The 23,808-nt window shown below is 43.9% G+C and overlaps 1 protein-coding gene across 6 annotated transcripts in view; it reads left to right on the top strand.

Moving 5' to 3' along the window:
* Positions 1-23,808, top strand: part of CTPS2 (CTP synthase 2) — a 145,576-nt gene that overhangs the window by 91,450 nt on the left and 30,318 nt on the right. For all 6 annotated transcript variants that reach the window (XM_077816266.1, XM_077816252.1, XM_077816226.1 and 3 more), the window contains one exon: positions 19,038-19,134. In XM_077816266.1, the coding sequence (XP_077672392.1) occupies positions 19,038-19,134 (97 nt within the window). The remainder of the gene's footprint in view (positions 1-19,037; positions 19,135-23,808) is intronic.

Below are 23,808 nucleotides of genomic sequence, written 5' to 3'. Positions count from 1 at the left end.
CTGAGTGTGCTGTTTACCTTTGCGATTACCTGTGTGGTCTTCTGTATCTTGGGACTCAGATCTTTGTGGGATATGATAATGGCCTTAATGTGTCAAGTCAACACAAATTACACCACAATTTTAACTTGTGTGTTCACTCTGTAGTATCTTTGCACTACTTTGTGTTATGTTTACCTTTTCCTTTTCCACCCCGTCTTGGTGAACATTTGTGCCACACATCTCATGGTACATTGACTCATGGTGGCGATCGTGTTTGTACTGTATGAATGTTTTGTATATGTTGTGGGTTACTCAAGCCATACTAGGATAATGCATTTTTGTCTTCCTATCCTGGCTGATCTGCATAAGAGACTAAGATTTTACCACAGCTTCTAGCTAACGAAGACAGTCTCTTAGCTCAAGTACTAGTGGTTCTATCTGAAGGTCTAGGGTTCAAGCCCACCTTCACAACTACAAGAAAGGAGAGAAACAACATGGGCCTCATCAAAAATAAGTCCCTAAAGCCACAGATTTATGTTTTTTTTTTAATTTTGAGAAAAGTGAGTATGAGCTAATAGGTGGGGTTGTTATTTTTATGCAGTGCCTACTCATTGTTTGCCCTTTGTAAACTTGTGCATCTTGGGCAGGTCATTGAGGCTGGCCTTGTTAGTGGAGTGGGTGAGTTGGGGTGGGGATGTGCCTCAAAGAAAGTTTCCTGGATACTTGGCTCAGCTTGTGCCGTAGAACTTTCTCTTCCATCTAGGTTGGTTCATTTGCTCCAAGTTATAAATCAGACATTCTCGTGGGATCATCTTAAGCAGTAAAGTGGTATGATTTTCTCTTCAGTTTGGAATCTCAAGTTAGCTGAATATAAAACATAAGCAACAATATCTCACAATGATCAGCAAATTCACTTTAAAATTATTAAATCTGCCCATCTCAGCTGAACAGTTTTTGTTACATAAAAATAAAATGAGTTCTTTGACCCTGAGTCACAGACAGAATAGGGTTTTTTTTTTCCCCTCATGCAGAATTCAAACCAAGATAAGTAAATATTTTTGGTATGTGCCCTTCTAATGGAAAGGAATGGAATGGAATGTAACTGCAAGCTCAGACACTCTGTATTGCCTCTTAATACCAGAGATTTCGCTTGAAATCCAATAAACTTTATCTGTCTCAGTTTCAGTATCTGAATACAGTTCCATTTTCCTGTCCTTCATTCTAGTCAAATAAATTGGGGAGGGAGAAAGAAAAAGAAAGACATTTAGAGACTAACTATTTGAAGGGGGAAAAGAGTTCATAATTCTAACTTCTTCCCATGAGATGAGTACTTCCAGGTCCTTCAAAGCATACTGAAGCAAGGTAACAACAAACCTCTAGCTGGTATCCCTTTCTACCACCCTGCCCTTACCTGCTGTGGAGGAAGAGGTTAAAAAACAAATTCAGCATTAATTACAAATTTGTTGTATTGGTTTGTTCTTATGTTTTATTTTAGAATTAGAAAGAGAGAATCTTTTAAAAAAAATTTGTGTTTCAGCCATTCTCAAAGGCGCTTCCAAGAATTCACACTCAGCTCACAAAAATTACCTACCAATAACATTTCCTGAGCCAAAAGCTCTACCACAACAAGGGTACATTCTGACTGGAATAAAATGTAGATTAGGATAATCTACTAATCTTTTGTCTGCTGCCCACTCAATTTCTTTCCTGAAAGGAATTACCCAATTCTGTGGTCTAAGACTCACTAAATTCATCCCAGGGCAGGGCAGGGGGATGACAGAATGTTGGGACAAGTGATACCTGACAATGGGAAACTTCCGTCATCGGAATCCAAGGCGGACTCTTTTGCTAATGGGTCTGAAGGTGGTTTGGTGGGAGTAGAAGAGAGGAAGTAGCGTGGCTAGGTCTCTCCATAGGACCTGCTGGGGATGTTAATGTTTACAGGGGTCTGAAGGCCTTTATGAGCAACCCTTGGAAACCTCCAGAACCCAGTGATGGGGATTGCTCAGTGATGGTCTGGTGGGGGAAGAGGACATGGAGTGATTGATTCTTTTTCCTGGCTCCTAATGGAACTGCTTTACTAAGACTGCTTAGTGACTATGAAATAACTGGAATTGGGATCTGCTGGAATATGATAAAGGTGAGCATCTTTGAGAATAAAGTGTGCATCTTATTTTGTCTTTGTTAAGAAAGGTCCCTATTTTCTCATGGTCACTTTTCTCACAATAAAAAACAAATAAATCTGTAGCTTTAAAGACTTTTTTGTGAAGTCAGTGTTTTTTCTCTCCTTTCTTGTAGTTGTGATGCTCCTCCCCTTTGAAGAATATTTTACTGGCCAGACCTTTTCAGCTTGGCTAGCGCAGCTTTAAATTCCTCCAGACTGACTTCTCCATCATTATTTTTGTTCATCTCTTTAAATATGTTAGATATATCCTGTGGGGATTAATAAACAAAAAGTTAAAAATATGTAATGTTAATTTCTGCAGTTAAATTCCCCTGATAAGAGGACTGGCAATGACACATCCAATTTCCAACCTGCAATTGCCTCCTGCTACTAACATTGTTTGTGTATCCGTTTTTCTCAAGACACTGCGGGAATGGCTAACCTCTCTCAACTATGGTCCCCTTGAAGTTATTGGGAGTTTTTCCATTGATTTCAGTGAGTTCTGGATCAGGCCCTGTAGCTGCAGTTTGCCTAAATTGCCAAATCTTATATGCAATAGGGTGATCTAGATTACAATTATGAAGCTAAGTATCAGAGGGGTAGCCATGTTAGTCTGGATCTGTAAAAGCGGCAAAGAGTCCTGTGGCACCTTATAGACTAAGAGACGTATTGGAGCATAAGGTTTTGTGGGTGAATACCCACTTTGTCGGATGCATGTAGTGGAAAATTCCAGAGGCAGGTATAAATATGCAAGCAAGAATCAGGCTAGGGATAACGAGGTTAGTTCAATCAGGGAGAATGAGGCCCTCTTCTAGCAGTTGAGGTGTGAACACCAAGGGAGGAGAAACTGTTTCGTAGTTGGCTAGCCATTCCCAGTCTTTGTTTAATCCTGAGCTGATGGTGTCAGATTTGCAAATGAACTGAAGCTCAGCAGTTTCTCTTTGAAGTCTGGTCCTGAAGTTTTTTTGCTGCAGGATGGCTACCTTTAAATCTGCTATTGTGTGTCCAGGGAGGTTGAAGTTTTCTCCTACAGGTTTTTGTATATTGCCATTCCTAATATCTGATTTGTGTCCATTTATCCTTTAACGTAGGGATTGTCCAGTTTGGCCGATGTACATAGCAGAGGGGCATTGCTGGCGTATATTACATTGGTGGACGTGCAGGTGAATGAACCGGTGATGGTGTGGCTGATCTGGTTAAGTCCTGTGATGGTGTTGCTGGTGTAGATATGTGGGCAGAGCTGGCATTGAGGTTTGTTGCATGAATTGGTTCCTGAGTTAGAGTTACTATAGTGTGGTGTGTAGTTGCTGGTGAGAATATGTTTCAGGTTGGCTGGTTGTCTGTGAGCGAGGACTTGCCTGCCTCCCAAGGCCTGTGAAAGTGAGGGATCATTGTCCAGGATGGGTTGTAGATCACTGATGATGCGTTGGAGAGGTTATGAAGCTAGATACTGTTGATTCTGAGCACTCAAACCTACACTTTTCTTCTGTTGATTTATTGTTGTGTGTATGACAAATATGTTTATTATATTATGCTGTCCTGCTTTGTATCCATCTGTTTCAATGGCAAGTAAGGTGCATGTTTTGTAAACATGGCAAGTGATAGAAAATATTGTGAAATATGTAAAGCACTGATTATATAAGAACAACGCATCAAAACATTGGTAGGATTTGGGGGGCAGTGGAAAGACATATTTGTGTTTCTCTTCCTTGATGCTAAATCAGTTGTGACTAAGTACCTGGCATTTTATTAAGAAAGCACCAGGTGGACTGTCCAAGATCAAATTTTCCATTGATTTTTCCATTAAGTTAGTTAAGGTATAATTAAAATCTTTAATCATTGCTTGTAAAATGAATACCCTTCTTACCTATTTTTCAAGATTTACACCTACTAGATCTTTATAAAGATCCACCCCCCCCATTCTAGTATTTGGGAAGAGAAATAACTAAATACTGAATAAAGGAATAGACAGAGCTCAGATTGGAGGCAGGAGCACCTGGGGGTTTGAAGATCAAATCTTTTACCCCTTTGCAATGTGCAGTTATATATCAGGGAGCACAGGAGTAATGGCTGCATCTCTGAGACTGGCCATGCAGTAGCACAGATAGTAATCTGTGGCTGGAGAAGAAGACTTCTGTCCTCCACCAGTCCCACATAGAAAACTCCAGCCTGGGCAAAGCTCCCCTCTAGTGGGGAGTTTGGCCAGGGGAGCCACATTGTCACGGTTACCCTCCCCAAGCTTGGCTAGTCCCATGAAACCTCTTCTTTTTGGTCCTCTGAATAGCCTCCCAATCCTAATATAGTTCAGCTGTATTTAGCTCGCTTCAGAGGGAGCAGGAGTTTATCCTAACAAAGATATAAAAGGCTAGGAACACCCTAATAGCTTGAGTTGGAGAAGTCTCCAAGGGGGACTGTGATGAGGTTAACAGCATGAGTAGATGCGAATGGAGGGATGTGAAGTGATTATGGTTGGATTCGTGTTAAGTCATAAATAGTCCAATCCTGTGCTACTGAAGTTTGGCCATTTATTCTAATGGGAATTGGATCAGGCCCAAAGTGCAGGAAGTTTGTTCCACTCACTTCTAGATAAATTCAAGCCCTTAGCAAAGATTACCCACATCGACACAAGACCCCAGCTCACGTGTACTTTTGCATATCCGTTCCATGCACAGCACTGTCTGAATTCAGCCACTTTGCCTGCACTTAGCTTCAATAAGTCTCAAGTTTCAGTTCACTCTGGGACAGCTGGCCAGGATTGCCCCCTTTCTGCAGCATAACGGTTCAAAATACATCTAGGTTCTTTGTGGGATTTGTTTGACATCTTTCTGGGCTTCTGGTAAAGCCTGAAAGGAAATGTTCCTATGATATCTACCTGAAAAATTAAAGTAATCAGTTTGATATGTTCGGTATTAAAATATTTATTTATGGATTGCATTTTATATGCAATGATTATGTATTTGGAAAAAAAATGTATAGTTGGCTTTAGCAGAGATTGTGCATACAGACACAGTTATAAAGGATTTTATCAATAAAGCAGTAATACTCTCACAGGGCAAAATTGATGGAAGCAGCTGGTCAAGAAAACAGGTTTAGAATTTTTCATGAGTTTGTTTACATGGGATTTTGGACTCCAAAAATGTTGAATTTTCAGGAGGCTGATGAACATCTGCAGCGAGGCAGGTGAAAACCTGCAAAGTGTTTTTCACTTGACATTTTGCCAAGGCATGATGCAAAAATTCGTGGTAGAAGTCTTCCCCAACAGCCAGGGGATCAACTGGATGAAAGACCAAGTTTGGTGCCTGAAGGGACTGAGTTCTGTTCTGACCACCGGCCTTGATAATATATTGCATTTTATTTCATAACTAAAAAAATGCCTGTAGATATACTTTCAACAAATGGAAGTGCTGTGAAGTTAAGTGACTTGCCCAAGGTCTCAGCAAGTTTTTGTCAGAACCAAGGTTAGAAAGGCCTCCTGACTTTTAGGCAGTGCCCCTCAACCAAATCATTTAACCTCTTTTACACTAAGTTTCCTCACCACTAAAATGGGGACAATATGTTCAGTTTGCAAAGCTCTGAGTGGAAAGTATTGTTAAGGACAGTGAGGGAACTCAACACGTCCTAGTTCCTAGGCCAGGACTTCTTTCACTAGATACAAGTTGAGAGGGGCAGGTCAGAACTCATGAGAGAAGGGGTGAATAAAATAGTATGACTCCACCTATCCCAGCACTACAAGCATGCTTCTGTGGCTGTGGAGAAAGTAGCAAGTAGGTCCCTGGAAGTCGACTGCCTTACTGTGCTGTTCCAGAAGTGGCTTCTAATGTAGCCAGCTATGGGGAAACTTCTGGCACAGTCTTCTCTTCTCTTTTTGTTCCTGTAGCATAGAGCTGAGCTGCAAGAACACTATAAAGGCTACTGGAACTACCAGTTGGCTCCCAGACCCCTACCTTGAGCAGCATGTAGCCTTCTGGTGAGTAAAGAAATGGGAGATGCAGGCCACAAAATAAAAAAAGAGCAAAGAAAACGGAGAAGAAAAAACAAGAGACAGCAAAGAGTATTTTATATGACTGAGTTCTCAGCCTGTCTTTATCAGTTCATGGAACTTCCATGCTCTGCAAGCCCAGTAATTCCAGACAGGGAGGGTGAGCAGCAAATCCACTTGGGCATATGTGAGAGGATACAAAGAAGGGGATGGTGTGTATCCAGCCTCTAGTCCAGTGGTGGGCAAACTTTTTGGCCCGAGGGCCACATCAGGGTGTGAAACTGTATGGAGGGCCGGGTAGGGAAGGCTGTGCCTCCCCAAACAGCCTGGCCTCCGCCCCTTCCCGCCCCCTGACTGCCCCCCCACAGAACCCCCGATCCATCCAACCCCCCCTGCTCCTTGTCCCCTGACTGCCCCCTCCTGGGACCCCCTGCTCCTACCTGCCCCCAGGACCCCACCCCCTATCTAACCCCCCTGTTCCCCCCCTGCCCCCCTCAAAACCTCTGCCCTATCCAACTACCCCCTGTTCCCCGTCCCCTGCCCCCCCTCCCCTCGAGCCTCCGCCCCATCCAACCGCCCTCTGCTCCCTGTCCCCTGACTGTCCCCCGGGACCCCCTGCCCCTTATCCAACCCCTCAGCACTAGCACCGGCCCCCTTACCATGCTGCTCAGAGCAGCATATCTGGCAGCCGTGCCACCCGGCCAGAGCCAGACACGCTGCTGCACTGCCCTACAGCAGTGTGCAGCCCCGCTGCCCAGAGCTCCGCCCATGCGATGGCGTGGCTGCGGGGGAGGGACCGGGGGCTAGCCTCCCCGGCGGGGAGCTCAGGGGCTGGGTAAGACAGTCCCGCGGGCCACATGTGGCCCGCGGGCTGTAGTTTGCCCACCTCTGCTCTAGTCTGTCACGCAGTAGAGCAAGATGACTCCTTCTCTTTCTCCTCCAGCAGCTTTTTCAGAGTTCACAAGTATGGGTCTGAATCAGTTCCAAAAGGAAATGCTAAGTATGAGAGATTGAAATTTTAGATAGTGTATAACAAAACCGGAATTGCTAAAAGATTCATACGAGCTTGAGGACCGTGGATTGGGACAACTCTTTGAAGTTTTTCCGGGCTGCCACACCAACTTGATTATGAAAGATTTTCCGTTGTCAGTCCATATAAATAACAGTTTTAATTTGTTGATGATCTTGCTCCAGATTCTTTGGGGCACACTTCCAAACGATTTATGTCAGACATTTCTACCAGAATGGACTGTGATCTTTTTAATTTATCAAGGTTCAGTTCCTTGCTGTACTTTCTATGATCTCTTGCTATGTGCAATCAGTTATACTACAGAAAGCATCTACAGAGAAGATTTTTTCTAAAGGTATACCTGGAAGGATTTGTTTTCCAAATCTAGGAAGGCACCACCCTCACCCAAATGGAATCATCTAAGAAAAACTCCTCTAAAGGACTCGCTTCTAACCCTACAAGAGTTTTCTTTAGAGTAGGATGATCTGGCCCCATGTGAATCAGAAGTGGTATCATGTTAACTTCATTGTTAATTCTGTCTACTCTCAGCTTTTTGTGAAATTCTCCCTCTGTTGCTCTACATAGCACCAGTGCAGCTCCTCCAGGGCCAGCAATAAGTGGAAGTGCTAGAGCAGACTGGTTGCTGGTTGCCATTTTAGCCACCAGGTCATCTAGCTCTATTCAGAGGAAATCAAAATGATGGTGAAAGTCTGATATTGCTCTCACCAATGCTACACTCTAAGGAAAAAAAATCAGTATAAACAAGACCTAAGGGTAATTGAGTCAGAGTCTCAAGGGTTATGCTAACCTCCTCCACTAGCTAACTGGGTTCACATATATATTCGTATTGGCCATGATTCAGGAAAGCACTCCTGTTCAGAACAGCATGTATCGATGGATAAACTTAAGCACACGATTAAGTGTTTCCCAGAATCAGGGCCATAGGTCATGTTAAACTAGAAATCAGCCCAAGCTATAAAATTTAGACTAAGTTTGAGATTCTCCCTCCAAAGTTTTGGTGTGTTAGGATCCAGGGTTTTGGTTTAACCCACTAGTGAGTCAGAGGCTAGCTGCAAAAGTTCAGATTTTGAACCCCTCTGAAGTCCAGGGGTATTTGGATGCAGAGTTTTGATTAAGATCCTTTGTGTAACTCTACAAATAAACTGTATCCAGTTTTTATTACAATTATAAAATTAAAGACAAATTGCAAGTGGCTGTCAGCTCATGCCATATCTTGTCAATAGGAGTTTGTTAACTCTAGTTTTAGGGAGGATTTGAGCTTTCAAGTGTCTAATCTCATTTGTACTAGTGATTTTTTTCTGTTTTATGTGAGAATTTTATTTGCTGTATTTGTTTGATTTTATTAATCTATTGAAATGGCCAGCAGCTATCAAGTATCATGATCTTCATATCAATGCCAAAAATATCATGCATGAAATACTAGAAATATTCTGAAATCAAGTGGAAGTAATGCTAAATATCCAAATAGAAAACAAAGAAGATTTTGGTGCAATATGAATTGTGACAAGATGGCCAATCTTCATATGGTGGGTCCTGTGCTTTTCTTGGGGGGCAAGGGGACTAAGACACCACCCCTTGCCCCTGCTCTTAGGCACCAAGGGCCCCGCTAGTGGCCCAGGAAGGTGATAGAGGAGGGAAGCAAGGGAGGGGTCTGGGTTTGCTCCTCACTCTGAGTCCCAGCCCCTCTTAACCCCTGTGGGTTTCTTACCCTCATCCCCCTTAGGTGGAGTTATCCTCAGTCCTTAGATGCTGGGGGATGGAGTCTCCCTTACTTCAGTTCTCTGGCCTTCCAAATCTCACAACACACCTCCAAGCTCTGGTGTAACAACCACCACCCAACTGCCTGAAGCCGGGGGTTTTATTAGGTTCCTGACAGGGTCTTAATTGACAACAGGTGCTCCAATTAACCTGTAGCAACCCTTTCTAGTCTACAGGGAACCACACCTTAATTAGCTTAGGGTTTATATAGTTCCCCTCTAAACACTCTACCACTGCTTCCTGGCCCTCCTGTATCACAGAATATTGAGGAAAATTTGGATAGATTTAAACTAGCTCTAAAATGTAGTAAATAATGCCTTTGTGGGCTTCCCACATCAGCATCCCTATTATCTTTACAATTTCAGTGAGTAGTTATGAATGAGAAATCATTGTTTTAAAAAGGAACATCCTTTTTATGCGCTTTGTAAGATTATTTTCAGGTAAAATTATATGTACTAAAATTTCTGCTTTTTCAAGTGGAATTCTTCTCAGAGGGCTTAGACCTTGATTAAATAAATTCAAAATAAGGAAATGATAAAACTCAAATAGGAGGAGTGTTGAAAATGGGAACTGGCTGAAGTTATCTTACCACAGGAGTGTAGATAAGAATTTGCAAGGATTTAAAAAATGTCAAAAATCTCAGAAAGAACCCAACAATTTTCAGCCTGAAGTCATGTGGTTCAGTTAGCTAGATTAGGCCATGGAGGGATTTTTGGGTACTATAGTACAATCCAGTGAAGACAAATAATGAGCCCCATCTTTCAAAGTGATTACTAATGTAAGTAAGGGATGTATGATTGGGCCATTGATAATTTTAAATTTCCAAGTTTACAGATGGCAGTCATCGTTTTGCAAGAAATGGATGTAATTTGAGACAAACTAGATGAACCCAGTGGTTGACTGGCAGATCCTGTGGTGATGAGTGTTTTAGATGTGTGTAATAATAATTTTGCTTGCTTGGAATTCAGTGTTCTTTGGGCAAAAATATATTTTGTTGCGTTTAATGTTTTCATTTGCTTAGTACTGGCCATAGAAGTTTTGTAGTCTGTGCATCTTCTGCCAATAAATAAGATTTGAAAAGTATGGGAAGAAATTTTCTGTATTCATGTTCACACTTGGAAGGCTTCGGTGCCAATTTTTCAACTATAGCTGATTGATTCTCACTTCAAATGGACTTCCTTCGTTTGTAATTTTTAAAAAATTTCCAGAGTATTAGTTTAACATTACTGCTTTCTGATTGGTTGGGCCTGCTGAACAATATACTTATCTTCATTGAAACAGATCAATCTAAATCTAGCAAATATTGATTACTCCTGGACAGCAATAAATGAAAGGGTGCCTGGGCATTTTAGGGGGAGTTTTTGTTGGTTTTCATTGCTGGGATTTTCCTAACCATGCCAATAGGTATTAGTATTCAGCAGCACCTGCCGCTTCATTTCATGAAACCATCTGCTTTCCCCTCTGCACACCTATGTTACTGTTAGCATTATCCTTTGAGCTCTCAGTGTGTAGCTAATCTCTATAGTCATTCCTTCTCCTGGCAATTTGATCAGCACTTATATTAATATTGAGTGCTTTCCGCAGTGACAAATAATTTGTTCCCTAAACAGGAGAGGATTAAAATGGCAGACAAAACTGAAGTTCTTACTGATTTTCTGAAAAGAGTCTTTAAAATGAAATTATATCAATTCAAGGATATGACATAGCATATTGTGGATGTGGAGCTAACTGTACAAATCCTAAAGTAGCATAGCGAGTTTATTTGGTTTGCTTTGTGAGTACTTCCACTTTCTATGGGTATGTCTACACTACGAAATTAGGTCGATATTATAGAAGTCTATTTTTAGAAATCGATTTTATACAGTCGATTGCGTATGTCCACACCAAGCGCATTAAGTTGGTGGAATGCATCCTCACTACTGTGGCTAGCATAGACTTACGGAGTGGTGCACTGAGGGTAACTATCCCACAGTTCCCACAGTTCTGCCACCCATCGGAATTCTAGGTTAAGCTCCCAATGCCTGATGGGGCAAAAACATTGTTGTACGTGGTTTTGGGTTCATGTTGTCAGTCGCCCCTCCCTCCGTGAAAGCAATGGCAGACAATCGTTTTGCGCCTTTTTTCCACGCAGATGCCATACCACAGCAAGCATGCAGCCCGCTCAGCTCAGCTCACCGACACTGCTGCTGTTGTGTCCTGGGTGCTGCTGGCAGAAGATGGTGCAGTAGGACTGCTAACTGTCGTCATATACCGTTTCCGCTGCAACTCTGCTGCTATTGTCTCAATAACGAATTTCTCCATGTTGTCTATCATGGGCTCCCGGGTACATGTGTTCTTCCTTGGGAAATGTGCGCAGTGCTAACCATCGTCCTCCACCGCTTCTGCTGCAACTGTGCTTTCCTGCTCTCATGAATCCACCTTTCAGGTCCTCTTGTCGTTCTCTATAAATATCTATTCTCGTGGCATCCGTCGTCAGCCACCGCTTCCGCTGCAACTCTGCTTTCCTGCAGATGCCATACCACGGCAAGCTTGGAGCCCGCTCAGATCACCGTGGCAGTTATGAGCATTGTAAACATCTCACACATTATCCTGCAGTATGTGCAGAACCAGAAACTGCAGAAGCAGGCGAGGAGGCGACATCAGCGTGGTGACGAGAGTGATGAGGACATGGACACAGACTTCTCTCAAAGCACGGGCCCTGGCAATTTGGACATCCTGGTGGCAATGGGGCAGGCTCATGCTGTGGAACGCCGATTCTGGGCCCGGGAAACAAGCACAGACTGGTGGGACCACATAGTGTTCCAGGTCTGGGATGATTCCCAGTGGCTGAGAAACTTTCGCAATCGTTCGGGCACTTTCATGGAACTTTGTGACTTGCTTTCCCCTTCCCTGAAGTGCAAGAATACCAAGATGAGAGCAGCCCTCACAGTTAACAAGTGAGTGGAGATAGCCCTCTGTAAGCTTGCAATGCCAGACAGCTACCGGTCATTCGGGAATCAATTTGGAGTGAGCAAATCTACTGTGGGGGCTGCTGTGATCCAAGTAGCCAGCGCAATCACTGAGCTGCTGCTATCAAGATTAGTGACTCTGGGAAATGTGCAGGTCATAATGGATGGCTTTGCTGCAATGGGATTCCCTAACTGTGGTGGGGCGACAGACGGAACACATATCCCTATCTTGGGACCAGATCACCAAGGCAGACAGTACATAAACCGCAAGGGGTACTTTTCCATGGTGCTGCAAGCACTGGTGGATCACAAGGGACATTTCACCGACATCAACGTGGAATGGCCGGGAAAGGTACATGACACTTGCATCTTCAGGAACTCTGGTCTGTTTGAACAGCTGCAGGAAGGGACTTACTTCCCAGACCAGAAAATAACTGTTGGGGATGTTGAAATTCCTGTAGTTATCCTTGGAGACCCAGCCTATCCCTTAATGCCATGGCTCATGAAGCCATCATACACAGGCACCCTGGACAGTTGTCAGGAGCTGTTCAACTATAGGCTGAGCAAGTGCAGAATAGTGGTAGAGTATGCGTTTGGATGTTTAAAAGCATGCTGGCGCAGTTTACTGACTCGGTTAGACCTCAGCGAAACCAATATTCCCATTGTTATTGCTGCTTGCTGTGTGCTCCACAATATCTGTGAGAGTAAGGGGGAGACGTTTATGGCAGGGTGGGAGGTTGAGGCAAATGGCCTGGTCACTGATTATGCGCAGTAGACACCAGAACGATTAGAAAAGCACAGCAGGCGTGCTGCGCATCAGAGAAGCTTTGAAAACCAGTTTCATGGCTGGCCAGGCTACAGTGTAAAAGTTCTGTTTGTTTCACCTTGATGAAAACCCACCCCCTTGCTTCACTCTACTTCTCTGTAAGCCAACCAACCTCCCCCCTTCGATCACCGCTTGCAGAGGCAATAAAGTCATTGTTGTTTCAAAATCATGCATTCTTTATTAATTCATCGCACAAATAGGGGGATAACTGCCAAGATAGCCCGAGAGGGGTGGAGGAGGAGGGAAGCACCAGGTGGAGTGGTGGATGAGGGGAGGAGGGAAGGGCAAGGCCACACTGCTCTTCAAAACTTATTGAATGCCAGCCTTCTGTTGCTTGGGCAATCCTCTGGGGTGGAGTGGTTGGGTGCCTGGAGCCCCACCTCCCCCACGTTCTTGGGCATCTGGGTGAGGAGGCTATGGAACTTGGGGAGGATGGCGGGCGGTTACACAGGGGCTGCAGCGGCGGTCTGTGCTCCTGCTGCCTTACCTGCAGCTCCACCAGACGTCGGAGCATATCAGTTTGATCCCCCAGTAGCCTCAGCATTGCATCCTGCCTCCTCTCATCGTGCTGCCACCACCTCTCATCTTGCTCCTGCCACCTCTTATCTCGCTCGTCCCTCCTGTCCTCGCGTTCATCTGCTTTCCTGGACTCTGATATTGTTTGCCTCCACGCATTCTGCTGAGCTCTTTCAGTGCGGGAGGACTGCATGAGCTCAGAGAACGAGTGCTCATCACGAGTGCTTTTTTTCCACTTTCTTATCTGCGCTAGCCTCTGGGACGGAGATGATAGGGGGAGCGTTGAAACATTTGCAGCTGTGGGAGGAAAAAAGGGGAGAGTAGTATTTGAAAAGACACATTTTAGAAAACAATGGGTAGACTCTTTCATGGTGAACCAAGCTGTTAACATTACATAGCACATGTGCTTTCGGTACAAGGTCGTGTTTTACCTCTTATATTGAGGGCCTGCCGGTTCGGTGTGAAAGATCACACATGCAGGGCTGGGCAACAGAATTCAGCTTGCAGGGAGCCATGGTAAGCCACAGTCTTTTGGCTTCTTCAACCTTCATAACATGTGGGAATGGTTTCAAACAGCAGCGCCCTCTTTTCCCATACCAAGCCCTCATTGGGTTAGCTATTTAAAAGGAGGGGCTGTCGTTTTCGGGTTAACGTGCAGCACAAACCCAACTAAACCCCCTCCCCCCCAGTTCTCTGGGATGATCACTCTCCTGAGGATAACACTGAGAGATAAACAACAGATGTTGCTTGAATGCCAGCAAACACTGGGACCATACGCTGCCATGCTTTGTTATGCAATGATTCCAGACTATGTGCTACTGGCCTGGCAGGGTAAAGTGTCCTAAAGTGTCTGCAATAAGGCTGCCCTCCCCAGAAACCTTTTGCAAAGGCTTTGGGAGTACCTCCAGGAGAGCTTCATGGAGAAGTCCCTGGAGGATTTCCGCTCCATCCCCAGACACCTTAACAGACTTTTCCAGTAGCTGTACTGACCGCGAATGCATCCCAAGTCTTCAGGGCAAATTAATCATTAAACATGCTTGCTTTTAAACCATGTATTATATTTACAAAGGTACACTCACCAGAGGTGCCTTCTCCAGCTTCATGGTCCGGAAGCCCGCCTTGGGAGGGTACTGTCTGCAGGGTGATAAACAGTTCCTGGCTGTCAGGGAGAACGGTTTCTCCGCTTGCCTGCTGTGCACTATCGTCCTCCTCCTCATCCCCCAAATCCTCTTCCCTGTTGCATGAGACTCCCCCCTTGCAGGTGTCCACGGACTGGAGTGGGGTAATGGTAGGGGCCCCCCCTAGAATTGCATGCAGCTCATCATGGAAGCTGCATGTCTGGGGCTCTGACCCGGAGCGGCTGTTTGCATCTTTGGGTTTTTGGTAGGCTTGCCTGATCTCCTTAATTTTCATGCAGCACTGCTGCGGGTCCCTGTTGTAGCCTCTGTCCATCATGCCCTTGGAGATTTTTGCAAATATTTTGGCATTTTGTCTTTTGGAATGGAGTTCTGATAGCACGGATTCATCTCCCCATACAGCGATCAGATCCAGTACCTCCTGTTCAGTCCATGCTGGAGCTCTTTTACGATTCTGGGACTGCACGGTCACCTGTGCTGATGAGGTCGCCACGCTGGCCAAACAGAAATGAAATTCAAAAGTTCCTGGGGCTTTTCCTGTGTACCTGGCTAGTACATCTGAATTGAAAGTGCTGTCCAGAGTGGTCACAATGGAGCACTGTGGGATAGCTCCTGGAGGCCAATACCGTCGAATTGCGTCCACACTACCTCAAATTCGACCCGGTGATGTCGATTTCAGCGCTAATCCCGTCATCGAGGAGGAGTGTAGAAATCGATTTTAAGAGCCCTTTAAGTCAACAAAAATGGCTTCATCGTGTGGACGGGTGCAGGGTTAAGTCGATCTAATGCTGCTAAATTCGACCTAAACTCGTAGCGTAGACCAGGGCTATGTATTTTAGAGTATAACACAGAATTCTGGATGTAAATGGAATGTTGTGATTTGTTGTTAAATGAGATTCTCCCCACGTCGGCTGTTTGCAGTTGCAGAGTTCTAAAGTGGCCACATTTACAGATGGCAGCCTGAAACAAAAAAGAAAGGTTTGGGGGTTTAAAAAAATTGATTTATTGCATTCTCCCAGTTGGTATTGCAGGATGTGAGACAATCTCTTCCAAATCCTGATGGTCCTGGGAAAATTAGGCTAGTTGCTAAGTTGTTCCACCAGTAAAGACTTGTGCCAGAAGGCAAATACTTAACATGATAAGTGGTGCAGCTTCCACAGGTTGAGGCTTTTGCACTAAATATCTGAGCCTGACAGTTTTCTCATTTGCATTTATACATTTCCTAATGAAATACTCCAAACAGAAAATTACTAGCAAATATTGAGCTCTAAAGGTGTTTAAAGTCATTCATCATTGTGATTTAACACCAGTGAGACCATACTGTTATTACCTAAACATATACTCTGTTATGTCATGTTCATCCATTATCAGTGTTTCATTGGGGCTGCCTAGCCCAAAATACATGTGATCTCTGCAACATCCTCATCTGACTGTTCCCCCTTTTAAAGATCTATACTATGTTTGCCCTTCTCTAGCCCTCTGGGACCCCACCCATCCTCCATGAGTTCTCAAAGACAAATGCTAAAGGTTCTGAGATTGTTTCAGCTAGTTCCTTAAGTACCCCAGGATGAATTCAATCAGGTCATGATGACGTATCTAAATATACTTTAATCTGTTCTTTCACTATTTTGGCTTGTGTTCCTTCCCCCCTTTTGTTAATATTAATGGTGTTGTATATCTGATCACCATTAACCTTTTCAGTGAAGAATGTAGCAAAGTAAGCATTAAACACTTCAACCTTCTTGATTATAAGCTCCTTCCCTGCTAAGTAAAAGACCTACACTTTCCTTCGTCTTTCTCTTGCTCCTAATGTATTTATAGAACAGCTTTGTATTGCCTTTTGTGCCCTTTGCTAGATATAACTCATTTTGTGCCTTAGCCTTTCTGATTTCATCTCTGCATAACCATAACTGCTGTAGTGGGGCTTGGGAGAAGATGTGGTTTCATAGACTGGCTATTTTTAGTGCTTTAGAGATACTCATCAGCATTTCGCTTTCTACCTGGAGGCAAAAATAGAAGTTCACATCCCAGAGCAAAATTGTAACATGTTCCAACTGAAGTTCCCCATTTAGTAAATAGGAAGGCACATTATGTGCTAGCTGATGCTTTTGATTCTTCATCAAGATCAGCCCCAAGTTCTGAAATCTCACGTGGAGGTGACTAAGGGGTGGATAAGTATATGGACAGGCCCAGATTAGAATGGCAAAGTCACAGAATCCAAGAATCTGGCATAGTCTCAAAGGATGAAGTTGCCATCTCTCTCATTTTCTCCAGAGGCTTCCATCTGCCTGCCAGCATTACTTTCAGGATATTTTGAATGAAAGTTCATGGAAAATCCTATGTTGGTCAGGTATTGGGAAGGCAAAGAGATTATAAAGTCTAGATTTGAAGTGGGGAATAAAAAGTACAGATGAGTATAATCATCAGCATTCAGGTAACAATAGATGAAAACCTCTCAGACCTAATTTTTAAAAACAGGAGCCTAAAGTTGACTTTGTAGAATGCTATTTCGGTGCTCAGCACTTTTGAAATTCAAGCAGGTAACTAAATATGGATTTAGGAGCTTCCAATTTTAACAACCTTGACCCTCATGATCTTCTTCAGTAACCTGAAATACACATTAAACAGCAAATGCATGGAGCCTGCACAATCCTATTGGGGGTAATCATTAGTGAGGATGAATGACTTTCATCACCACCACCCCATATCATCTGCAAGAACCAGTATACCCACTGAAAGGCCCTTCCCTTCCTATGTTCTAGAGGCAAGCAAGCAACTCCCCATTGGAGTTTTGCCTTTGACTTCAGTAAGTATTTCACCCTGTGTGTTTTGTACATTCTGTTTCTGATATTATATGTTTTGATTATGTAACTGTGCCCAGTGTACTGCAAATAAAATGGTAAGTAGAATTCAGAAAAGTATAATTGATTTAAAAAATATGTGGACTGGAGTAGTGATACTTTGGCTGAAGAAGCTGCATAATCCCCACATTCATGTTCTTTGGGAAGTAATTACAGGGTTTGTAATCTTCAACCAATTTGATCACAGCTTTTATTCATGGTACTTTACAACAAGTATATAGATCATAAATAACATTTGAAAGATATGAGGTTATGCAGAGATAATTGCACATCTGAATTACATTGGCACAGTGCCCCAAGCACCTTCCACCATCCCTTCTGAATTGTATAGCTTCACTTTATGAAATGCATTATTGCTCTCATAGGATGTTTTTATTGTTCCAGAAGGGCAAACTAACGTTAATAAAATGCAGCTCCTGATTACCACTCAGGGTGACTATTTTTTATTTTCTGAACCGTTCTTGGCCAGTCTCATTCCTTGGTGTGTTTTTACATATATGGATACATAAATTTGGTGTCTCTACCATTTTGAAAGTTTTTACCACTGTGAGACGGATTTCCCATAGATATAATGGCTAGTACCAGCAGAACCAGGCAAACAGGGCAAAATTTTAAACTGTAATCCCTGTATCATTCTTTGCAACTAATCTCACTCATCGCAAAAAAGATATTCAATTGAATAGCGTGTTCAGGTTACAAAGACTACCAGAAATAATGGTATGTTTTGTGCAGCAGCATCAGAATACTGTTCCTGCTGTAGGCAAAATGCAGTTTCAGCTGCTTCTGGTTCTTCAGGTGACAGTCAGCATTAGAGAGCAGAATTCATTATGTTAGTGGGAAGATAAGAGTTATCTTAAAGTACTTCTTTCAGGGGTCTTGCTGCAACAGGGAAAGAGATGATATCGTCCCAAGGTCTGCCCACAAACCAAGCTCCACCCATTCATGATAGCTATATGAGATGCCACTCACAGTAGTTTGTGCAGAACTTCCTACTCCTCCTTCGTAATGTTTTTCTGTTATCTGTAGTAAAGCTGTTAACAAAGTTGATATTATTTATGATTCAGAATCACCACCCCATTAATATGACTAGGGCAGTTCACACCTCTTGCAGCTAATGTGTCAGGATGCCTACAGACTCAGGAAGTCAGGGCTACCTCAGGGTATGTCTAGTTCACATTCCAAAGGTAATTTTTGAAATCAAGGGTGTCTACATTTGAAAATCTTATTGTAGTCAAACATCTTTGTGAAGAGTTGAGTTAACTTAAATGACAGTGCATACGACTGACCGGTCAGCGTAAACCAGGGCAAATCATGTTCAGCAGCATGTGAGCTAGCTGTGATCAAATTATGGTTCCAAAGCATTACACATTTAAAGAATGGTACATAAGATTGGAGAGTTGAAGTGATATTGTGACACCTTTCTTGCCCCAAAAATGTCTTGCTGTCCTTGATGGTATCCTAATGTGGGTTGCATATATCATCATCACCATCATCATCATGGGAAATCCCAAAAGGCTGTAGACTCCTTGCAGATTGAGTGCCACCCAGATCAGTCTTTATTTAGGTCCTTAAGGTGGTCTGGCTGGATATTAGGTTTATATCCATCATTGCAATCTGATTACACTACCAAAACTTTTGGCAATGATGTGATTGCCAACTGTGTAGCGGCATTCTTTGGTAAACATGCTTTGGAATTCATTGGTCTTCCAGCCTAATAATATGTATGAAATATTGTAAATATAATAAAGTTAATATTTTAATGTCACAGACTTCTATATAATATTTTTCTCAACTAAAGAAAGAAATCATGAAACACTACTTCAATATTTTCTCTCGCAAGGTCATTGACATGCCTGAACACAATCCTGGAGATATGGGAGGAACAATGAGACTGGGAAAAAGGAGGACTATTTTCAAAACAGAAGACTCTGTCTTAAGTAAGTTACTTCTTGGCTGTTTCATTTTCTCTCATGATAAAAATACCATCTGTCTCATATTTAAAGGCCTAAATGAATTGTGCCAAACATGTTCTTGTGGTCACATTCATTGCCTCTCCTTACACACCATGCAGTCCACATTTAAAATGTTTCCTACCCTGAAAAGCAACTACACAAATAGCATTTTTTATTTGTCTGATTAGTTCCTGGGGTGAATCTTTTTATTATCTGTAAACACCATCTACTAAAGACAGATTAACAGCCCTCTCTCTTCCCTCTCTCCCTGTTTGAAGTGCATGCAGATGAATCACCCACTATCAGAGAGGCACTGGAGGGGGAAAATACACAGCTTCACTCTCTCTCTGTCCCACTTTCACTTCTCTCCTCCAAGCACCAGATAAAATGGTCACTGTGAAGGGAGCTGGCACAGACTGGTGGCTCTGAAGGCAGCAGTGGGAGGATAGGAAGCTCAGCACTCCAGGCTGGCTTCAACATGTTAGCTCCCCAGCAGTGCTCGTCTCTACAGAAGGATGGGCTACCCATGATGGCCCCATGTTGCCAGATTCTTTACAAGGGCACAAGCATTCCTCACTGTACAGTACAGGCTGCTGCCTCTCTCTTTTTTGATGACACACCAGTATACGCAGCAGGATCCAGGAGTTCCAGCAAGCCGAGTGAGTGGGTCAGTCAAGAAGGACATGAAGCCTCCCTGGTATAAAATATTGCAGTTTTATTTTTTAAATTAAGTTTGGTTATTTATGCAGTGTGAGCCTCAGTTTTTCAGAATGTGACATCGGTGGTTCCAGCCACTTTTTAAACTGTACACTGATGATCGTCCTTGCCTCTTTGGTAATAACCCTCTCTATTTTTGTATTCAGCTTACAAGGAGCACAGAGAGGAAAACAAATATTGAGCCCAAATCTACCCTTGGATGCTCACATGCAGCTCCCACTGAAGCCAGTGGGAGTGATGAATGAAATTCTAAGGGTAGAGCTTGAGCCATATTGAACAGAGATATTTGTCAGATATACTCCTGCCCAGAGGGTGTGCCAGAAAAAAGGTCACATGGGAACATTTGTGTCATTATTCCCATAAACTAAACATTAGTAATTCATAAATTCAATGTAATCCATTGTTGCCCATCATGGAATAATAGTCCATTTTTATTCTAACCAATTTTCTAATTTTTTCACCATCAAGATCCCTGGCATTAGGATTCTTTGAGCTCCAGTAATGCTTAGCAAATGTTATTGATCCAGCCTGGCATGTCACAGCAAATGCCAAACCTACTATTTTTACTGCCTTGGAAGCTGAAGCACACTTGGATGATATGATAGCCAGTGTGCTCCACATCCGTTCCCAATGCTCTGAGTGTGGATTTAATCCAGTCATGTTCATTCTAGCCAGAATTCTAGGGCAAACAGACACTGCTTACCTTCTCTCATCTGATATGTTTCTTCTGATTAACTTAAAGGATGCCTGTCTGCATGAACTTCCACAGTCCACTGCTAGAGGACTCAGCCAAAGCCTCCTCCTTTCTTACTTTTACATATCAGGTGAAAAAATAGAGGAAGTGAATAAATGCCCAAACTACATCGGGAATTCGGATTCTTATCTAAGTGCTTCATTCCATTTAGTAGACAGGAACTTCAGCTATCTCTTAATGTGTCTGTCACACAAAGAAATTACCCATTAATTAACTAATGGACCATTTTTTTCAGAATGATAAATATTCTATGCTATGAGTGACATTCCATTCAGACAATACAGAAAAATACTTCATTCTTTTCCCCCAACTAATTTTGTACCCAAATATGTTACAAAGTCCTCAATAATATACATGAGATTACCTGTTGATAAAGTGGGATTAGTCAGGAACAAAAGAATGCTACAAAATAGAAATCTTTATTTATGATGAGTAGTTCAGATCCCATTATTTCTGGAGATGAATTTTTGGCCCGGGCAGTTATGTTACAAAGGGTCATTTTATACTGCCCCTTGAAGCCATCCCTTTAATGAAACCTTCCTGAGCTGAATGTGCTAACTGAAGTGTAACATTTTCTCCTCTATTTTAGAATATATTTATAAAATATACATCAGTGCAAGACACTAGCTCGTAATTAAGATATAACTGAGTGTCCGGGGTTTTTTTTCTGGGAACCTGTGATGGGGTGGACTAGGCCCAGAAGTCCCCTGTTGGAGGCCTTGGGGTCCTGCCACACTCCGTCCCAGAGAGGAGCAGATGAGAAGTCCTCCAAGCATCCTAGAGTGGCTGCAGGGGATGCAGCCAATCCAAAGGGCTGCAGGAGGGGCCAGGAGGGCCACATAAAAAGGAGCTGCAGAGCCAGAGGCAATCAGTTGCTGCCTGGATCTAGAAGAGAAAAGACTGTGTTCCTGGATGGCTGAAAGAACATCAGGACTATGGACAGCTCAGTGTGGGCAGGGACCAAGGGAGCTAAGAAGTAGCTCCTGGCTGGCTGCTGGGGAGGGCTGCAGCCTGGCAGTGGTCTCTAGGTGGGAAGCCCTGGGGTATGGCACCATACCAGGGCCGGGAGAAGGTAAAGGCTGTATACCCCAGAAGAGTTTTGTTCTGTTGTGCCTACAGACAGTGTGTATGACTTGACCGGAGGGCTGAGTGAGTCACTGAAGACCCACCAAAGAAACCATCAACCAAGGGTGGGGGGTGCTCCTGAAAAGCAGGTGCCGACCCCATAACAAAACCAGATATAGTTGAATTAAGATTTTTAGAGAATTCACCTTCCTGCCCTGTACTATAAACTTCCAGTACAGCTGAAGAGGTCAGAGTATCATTTGTAACCTCCTGGAAATGCATCTTCTCCAGGTGATCACTCATTATTCAGTGGATTAGTGAGTTCCTCCTAAGAGAAGCATGTGCTACTAGCTATATAAGAGTGATGGAGATACCTTCATCTTAAATTAAAAGACAGTACTTTACTTCACAAAGACTATTTGACTGATTTTTAATATGAATTTAAGTAATCCGGCATTTCTTTCCTTCACTTACCCTTTTTTAAATACTACTGATGACATTTCTAGAAGGCAACGTAACATAAGAATTCGTATGACAATCAAATGAAAACAGTGTTTTCTATAAAGTCTTTAACCATAAAGACAAAATCTCAAAAAAGAAATTGAGCCTCTTGGCCAGACTCGAACCTTAGCTTGGGGGCTATGGTTAGGGCTGGGGCCAGCAGGAGGTTTCTGGGCTAAGGCTGGGGCTGGCAGAAAGCTAGGGTTAGGGTTTGGGCTGGCTGGATTGGGGTCCCTCTGTTGGGGTTGGGGCCAGAGCCAGCAGAAGCCTTCAGTTTAGGATGAGGGTTAGAGCAAGCAGGAGACCCTGGGGAAGGATGATGGTTGGGATTGGCAGAGCTTCCAGGACTAAAGTTAGGGTTGGGGCCAGCAGAAGCCAACGGGCTAAGGATAAAGTTGGGATTTGCAGAGGCTGTGGCCAACAGAGGCTAGGGCTATGGTTGGGGCCACCATGCAGCCCCCGGGTTAGATTTGAGTCTGGTAGATAGCCCTAGGCTAGTGTCAGGATTTGGGGCGGCAGGCAGCCTCAATGCTAGGGTTCAGGTTGAGACTAAGAGAGACTTTCAGGTAAGAGTTAGGGTTCAGATCAGTGGAGGCCTTCAGGCCAGGGTTAGGGCTGTTGGTGGAAGGCAGCCGCATGGTAGGCGAGTAGACAGCCCTGGGCTAGGATTGGGGCTGGCAGATGCCCTGGGGCCAGGGTTAGGGCTGTTGGTGGAAGGCAGCCTCATGGTAGGCGAGTAGACAGCCCTGGGCTAGGATTGGGGCTGGCAGATGCCCTGAGTCCAAGGTTAGGATTTTGTTCAGCAGAGGCATCTGGGCTAGGGATAGAGTTGGGGTTGGCAGGCAGCCCTGGGATACTGATATGGTTGGGAAGAGCGGTGGGTTCTGGGCTAGGATTGGTGTTGAGGCCAGCAAGAGTGTCTATACTGCAGCTAGGAGTGAGACTACCAGCTCAGGTAGACAGACTCACACTACTGGGACTCGAGCTAGCGTGCTAAAGTAGCAGTGTGGGCGTTAAATCTCTGGTGGAGACTCAGACAGCCACCTGAGTGAGACCCAAAAGGTAGGTGATCTTAAGATCCCAAGCTGCAATGTCTGCACTGCTATTTTTAGTGCACTAACTTGAGCCCCACTAGTGTGAATCTGTCGACGTGGGCTGGGAGGCCCTCTCCCCACTGCAGCGTGGACATACGCCAATGGGCCCTGCGTTTGGGTTAGGGGTGAGGTGCTAACTATGACCCTAGCTCCGATCAATCTCCTGACTCCAAACTTCACCCCAGCCCAGAACCTCTGCCAGTCCTACTTACAACACTATCAGGAGAGCTTCTGCTGGCCTGAATGCTAACCCTAGCCTGGGGCCACATGCTGGCCCTAGCCTTAACACCAGTATTGGGCAACCTGCCACACAGAAACCAAATTTTAGCCCAGAAACCCTTGCTAGTCCCAATCCTCACCCTAGCCCCAACCTGAGGCCCCCTCCTGGTATGAACCATAATCCAGGTTGCAGAACACCTGTCGGCCCCAATCATAGCCACAGTCCTGGGTGACCTGCCAAATCCAAACATAAATTTAGCCTAGAATTTCTGGCTGACCCGAACCCTATCTGTAGCACAGGGCTGTCTC

Source organism: Eretmochelys imbricata, chromosome 1 (genome assembly GCF_965152235.1).
Source record: "Eretmochelys imbricata isolate rEreImb1 chromosome 1, rEreImb1.hap1, whole genome shotgun sequence".
Classification (NCBI taxonomy): Eukaryota; Metazoa; Chordata; order Testudines; family Cheloniidae; genus Eretmochelys; species Eretmochelys imbricata.
The sequence above is the reverse complement of the archived record's forward strand: the minus strand, read 5'-3'. Positions and strand labels throughout refer to the sequence as shown.